At 30.5% G+C, this 6356-nt stretch overlaps 1 protein-coding gene across 2 annotated transcripts; it reads left to right on the top strand.

Moving 5' to 3' along the window:
* The first annotated feature begins 768 nt into the window (after positions 1-768).
* On the top strand, positions 769-6063 carry LOC132718824 (uncharacterized). Of its 2 annotated transcripts, none has more exons than XM_060702562.1 (4): positions 769-936; positions 3620-4075; positions 4226-4294; positions 4492-6063. In XM_060702562.1, the coding sequence occupies exons 2-4, from the start codon at positions 3656-3658 to the stop codon at positions 5143-5145; spliced, it is 1143 nt and encodes a 380-aa protein (XP_060558545.1). In that variant the 5' UTR covers positions 769-936; positions 3620-3655; the 3' UTR covers positions 5146-6063. The 2 variants fall into 2 exon arrangements, with proteins under 2 accessions (XP_060558545.1, XP_060558546.1); XM_060702563.1 differs by having other exon boundaries at positions 3602-4075.
* The last annotated feature ends 293 nt before the right edge of the window (positions 6064-6356 follow it).

The following is a 6356-nucleotide window of genomic DNA, read 5'->3' as shown; positions in this document are numbered from 1 at the left end:
ATTCAAGTGGTCCCGCGGACCAGTGGGTTTTAAAATTAGGTGGTCCTTGCCAAAATCAAGTGGTCTCGGACCAACGGACCACCGCTAATGTCGAGGCCTGCTAATATTAACCAAAGCATAAATTGTATAGTTTTACTTCACTGACCCCGGTAGTAAATAGATAAACTGTAAAAAGTCTCCCCGTACATATAATCAATGATGTTATATTTTCGATCCTTGAAGATCGTTCAGCACGACATTATTGTTGTGCTTGTGGTATTTTTAGTTTCAACTTTTCGGCATTTTCTAGTTGGGTGGTTCCAGTATTCCTACTTGAATAATGTTGAATCACCCTTAGGATATGTTGCCTGCTTTTTAAATTTGTCTTTTGACGTCTTATCTGTGATATGCAGGCTTCATAACCTCTGATCCCCTTTCAAAATTCTATTTTATTTAGTTCCGCCTATTGTTTTCTCGTTTAGGGCACACGCTTTTGATTACTTGGGGACCATACGCCGCTTTTCATGGAATGGCACGGAAGTATCACATTGAAGGTTCCATGATAACCGCCGTATGAACACATCTGCGGATGTTTCTAAATTCAAAATTTTACCATTTCATGTTTAAATGTTGAATTCTGCTTAAGCCGGTGCTAGGGGGCGTGGACGGTAACTTGCACTTTCCAGTACCGTCCATGAACAGGCTCAATTAAACCGAGCCTGCAACATTTTTAATTTTGCCGTGTTGGGCTTTCTTTAGGGATTTTGTATTTATCTATTTTATCTATTGATGTATACAATTTTTAAGCCATATTATCCAATGTGCGCGTTTTCGGAAAATCACTTGATCTTTTCTATTCTTTAAAAACAGTTGTAAATGTCGGCTCTTTGATTTAAATGTAAATGTTAAGCTTTTAATACAATCTGGAAATAAATACATATAGGATGATAATATCAAGTAAGTTAAGAATGCAGATATTTGTTATAATTTCGATAATGTATTCAAATAGCATCTAAAATAAATATGCTGAAGTCTATTTGAGTTTTGTTTTCTTAACAAATTACAAATATTAAGTATAAAACGAAACAAGAAGTGGTAATTAAAGTGAAAGGATGCCCATCGAAGGGTATTAATTGAGTGGAGAGGTGAAAGGAGACAAAATAAGTTTACATTTTGCTATTGTTCCTTCAATATTTTCAATATAATACTTCACTTCGCATGAACAGTAATGGCAATTACGTCGCCTATGGGAATGTCTATAAATACCCATCGGAATTTATCTTACGTTCAATGTTTAAGGACGTTTTCGGGAGTTATCATATAGACATATTCGCAAAATTAAAGCTGTTCTATAGAACTTCTTTAAACTTGGCATGTTGTTTAAATATGATAACAGAAATTTTTTAAGCGGAAAAAAAATTGGGGTCATCGTTTTCGTTTTCGATTAATCTGCCCCTGTTTGGGATATTTATAGGTTCGATTTAATTTATCAAGGTTATTTCGAACGTTTTAATAAATAACAACTTAAACTAGAGTAAATAAAACGCATCGGTTTTGATATGAATCAATAAACTGAACTGTTAGAATAACTGTTCATATCACATAATAGTTGTCAAAAAACGATATTCATATTGATAATAGAAAGGAGGAACCAGAATAAACGGAAGCATTGTATAAAATACCGAATGACAATTTTAAAACGGAAAATGTAAAATAAAAATGAACGATTATTTAAAACTATCTCACGGTAAAAGAAAATCGAGCTCGCTTTGAGGCTTTGCCTTTTTCATATTAAAATATAAAACAATATATGTATTAAATGAATATCTTATTAACTGAATATCTAATTTCCATTTAATAATGAAGTCTTTAGCTGGATAGAAACTTTCAATAATAATATAAGAGAGAGACGTTCGGATTTACGGAGCCCCTCAGATGACATTTTCGACACTTTTATCCCGGCACTTAACAGTGTTTAATTAGTTTTTACGAAATATGAATTCGTAATTATAAAATAATAATTCGTTTTTACAAAACATTATTTCGTAATTACGAAATATTAATTCGTTTTTACGAAATATTAATTCGTTTTTACGACATATTAATTCGTTTTTACGAAATATTAATTCGTTTTTACGAAATATTAATTCGTAATTACGAAATATTATTTCGTTTTTACGAAATAATTATTCATTTTTACCAAATATTAATTCGTGATTACGAAATATTAATTCGTTTTTACGAAATCTTATTTAATGTCATTGTGAGTTTGGCAAAAAAACTACTAATGTCACAAAGGGGTTATTTATAAGCCTGGATCAACCTAGCGATTATAAGCCGAATGGTTCTCAAGTTATTATATTTAAGTGAACAAGGTTTTTGCCTGAGAAATCATTCTCAATCCAAAATATCATCTTTTTCCCCATTGTCGAATACAAGTTCCCATCAGAAATGTTTTAATTTTTGAGGCAATTAATCTTTTCTGACATGTTTCTTTAAAAAAGAAACATGCTATATACATGTATATTACTTTCTTTAATCATATACATTAGTAAAACTAAAAGGTGGGATTGGGGCTCGAGATTTTCATTTATCTAATCAATTTAAAAAAGTATATTTCCTTACAATTTATGTATGGGCACCGTGAGATCATAAAAACATAATATTTTATTTCTAAACTCAATAATATCGACAAAACGAAACAGAAAAAATTTGTTTGGATTTGAAGCATAGGACCCCTATTTTAACAAAATATTTCTAGCGCGTGTTCTATCACAGCTGTGGGATAACGCTATTGCAGGGCGATTTTTTCAATTTATATACAATAGTGTTAAGTTATAAAACTTGGGGGGAAAAATCACTTTTTATAACGATTTACATGTCTTATATTTAGTCAGGAACTTAGTTTCAAGGCCTTCTTTATAAATATTTCCAAAACTCTTTGAAACCCTAGAAAAGTTTATTTCGTTTTTATGAAATATTATTTCATATTTACGAATTATTTTTTTCGAAATTACGAAATAACATTTCGTTTTAACGAATCAAAATTTCGTGATAACGAAATAATATTTCGTAATTACGAAATAATATTTCGTAAAAACGAAATAATTATTTCGTAAAAACGAATTAATATTTCGTAATTACGAATTAGTATTTCGTAAAAACGAATTAATATTTCGTAAAAATGAATTAATATTTCGTAATTACAAATTAATATTATAGGAATTACGAATTAATATTTCGGTAAAACGAATTAATATTTCGTAAAAACGAATTAATATTTCGTAATTACGAATTAGTATTTCGTAAAAACGAATTAATATTTCGTAAAAATGAATTAATATTTCGTAATTACAAATTAATATTATAGGAATTACGAATTAATATTTCGGTAAAACGAATTAATATTTCGTAAAAACGAATTAAAATTTCGTAATTACGAATATATATTTCGTAACTACGAATTAATATTTCGTTATTACGAATTATTATTGCGTAAAACGGAAAAAAAGTGTGGGAAATGTCACCTTAGGGGCTCCGTACCGATTCAACTATTTTAGATAAACAATATACATGTACAATAAACACATAGAAGTTATGTACATTGTATTTTCCTTTTTAGTTACATTTCAAATTTCAGAGATACAGTAGGGAAACGAAGGAACTTGGTGTATTTATGGCATCCTCCGTGGCAAACGCAGCAATCGACATAGGCGACAAACAAAAAGAACAAAACTACGTTCGGCTTAACTTGGTGGTTGTCAAACTTTCAACCCTTGTACTTAAAGCTAGGTTTGACCTCACTGTCCCACCAGGACCACAACTTCACCAAGAGATAAACAAATCCACAAAGAAAATCAACAATGGTAGAAGTAAAAAGCTTTTAAGCCAGAAGCAATATGATTTGCTTTTCCCAAAAACTTGTCCTCCGAGCTCTGAAAAGTTCGATATCACTTTGTTGGTATATTTGTTGAAGCAGTTATGCGGCCTCGACGGCAAATGTAAATGGTGGGCTGAGAAAGATAACAAGAATATACCCGAAACTGAAGTTGGTGAAATTGCAGATATTGTACGAATTAGGAATGTTAGAAATGAGGTAACATGTTTATTTTCTAGAGTGTTGGTTGTTCAGCACAAGTAAATTATGACAAAGTTATATAAGCTTGCATTTTGATATTTGATTTTGGTTTATATGTTTACAAAAAAGATAAGCAATGGTGTTTATTAATTGTGCTTTTCCTTTCAGATTAATCATCTACAAAAAGCAATTGTGGATCAAAAGGACTTCGAAGAAAAGTGGGACATTACTGAAAAGGTAATTAGAAATTCTATTTTACAAAAATTCTGAATTATCATGTAGATCTTATTCGTTTTTACGATATATATAGAACACGTAGTCAAAACTACGCTAATAAATTAATGTTATACGAACGCTATTGTTTCAGTATAAAAGTAGTATACTGAGATAAAGTGGGGGGACTCATTTCCATTCTCTATTTGGTATCATTACAGGCAATGCTGCGTTTAAGAGCGGTTTGTAATTTGCCCGAATTGAAGAAAGAAATAGATACAGTAAAGAACCAACCGTTCGAGAAAATTAAGGAAAAAGTCATTGTGATCATGCAATCCCACGGATTTGATGACGATTACGGATATTTTGATGACGACGAGGAAATATATGAAGATAACTATGATGATTATGATCCCTATGACGACTATACGGAGGAATACGAGCATGATGATTACAACGATTATCATGAATATGATCAAGATCATGACGATGATGTTCAAGATCATGACGATGATGTTCAAGATTATGACGATGATGTTCAAGATCATGACGATGATGATGATGTTCAAGATCATGACGATGATGTTCAAGATCATGACGATGATATTCAAGATCATGACGATGATGATGATGTTCAAGATCATGACGATGATGTTCAAGATCATGACGATGATGTTCAAGATCATGACGATGATGATGATGTTCAAGATCATGACGATGATGTTCAAGATCATGACGATGATGTTCAAGATCATGACGATGATGTTCAAGATCATGACGATGATGTTCATGACTTGAATGATTATAATGATGATGTAAATGACTACCAAGACGACCAATATGAAGGTCACGTCATTTATACAAGCTACATATAGATAATGTATATGGAGTATGCATTCTTGGATATCGGTCACTTATTCTGAAATATAATGGACACATTTTAATATAAAGTTAAAAATATCTGAGATATATTTCATGAATAATTTGTTGGCTCAGATGCACGCTTGTGCCTAAAATGATACACTAATATTCCCCCCCCCCACCAGTAATGGTGGGATATTAAGTGTGTCGGTGTGATTTGAATTAAAACAATTTTGACAAAATTAAAAGTATACTGAAGTCTGTATTATCTTATTTTGTTCATTCTTGATTATACCTTTGAGCACTGTCAGGGAAAGTAGACGTAATTGATGTGTTTCATGATATATTTTTTAACACCACCCTTTATCATTATATATTATGTAGCACCGTGATGAATTGACTATTAAGATTACAGAAGATTAATGTTACAATAAGCATTAACGATTGAATTATATCATGCAGGCTATATGTGTCACACATTCTGAAGTTTTGTTTACAGAAAGATATTGTAACAATGAGAATAATGATTAAATTTATCAGATAATACGATTTATTTTATGCATTGTTATGCACAATACATAACACAATGATACAAAATATTTGATCATAAAATTTAAAATCAGAATATCATTGTATCACTGTAATGCTATTCAAGTAACAATGTAATCGATTCAATATATATTATATTTATGATGTTATGTTATCAAACAAATAATATTGTTTGTAAAATCTTGATGCATATATTAAATATGCATATCGTAACAAAACGATACTCTTTGAACTTTGTCTTTTTCTCCGAGCGTTCAAATAGCTTTGAATGTGTAGTACTGTGTACTAACAATATTTTTGTTTTTTGCATTGTTTTGTAATAATTCTGCATTTTCTGTTACTTACTACCGGTTTATCTATAAATTGTTTAAAGAAACATGAAATTCTCTTTATTAATACTTCCCTACTATACTTATTAATTATAGATTGCCAGTTATGTTTTTTTTTAACGGAAAAGGTCACCACTCTCAATATAAGAAATGAGAAATGCATTCTAACACCAAAATGTCCCCTGGCACCATTTTGTCGACAGCTGATTAATTATATTGATTATAAGTGTTAAAACTCTCACGTTAATATTAATTAATACATATTATAAGATCATTACATCTCTTTATTGTGTAGGGTTATGTGTATAGTTATGTAACCATTTATTTATAGATAATTTAATAACAGC

This window comes from Ruditapes philippinarum, unplaced genomic scaffold (assembly GCF_026571515.1).
Source record: "Ruditapes philippinarum isolate M1 unplaced genomic scaffold, ASM2657151v2 ctg1418_1_1_1_1, whole genome shotgun sequence".
Classification (NCBI taxonomy): domain Eukaryota; kingdom Metazoa; phylum Mollusca; class Bivalvia; order Venerida; family Veneridae; genus Ruditapes; species Ruditapes philippinarum.
This window is presented reverse-complemented; position numbering and strand designations above follow the sequence as displayed.

Bases quoted from the DNA above. Each gene is read 5' to 3' on its own strand.
- LOC132718824 (XM_060702562.1), top strand. From the start codon at position 3,656: ATGGCATCCTCCGTGGCAAACGCAGCAATCGACATAGGCGACAAACAA. The intron at 4,076-4,225 runs GTAACATGTTTA...TTTTCCTTTCAG, and splicing joins TTAGGAATGTTAGAAATGAG to ATTAATCATCTACAAAAAGC. The intron at 4,295-4,491 runs GTAATTAGAAAT...GTATCATTACAG, and splicing joins AGTGGGACATTACTGAAAAG to GCAATGCTGCGTTTAAGAGC.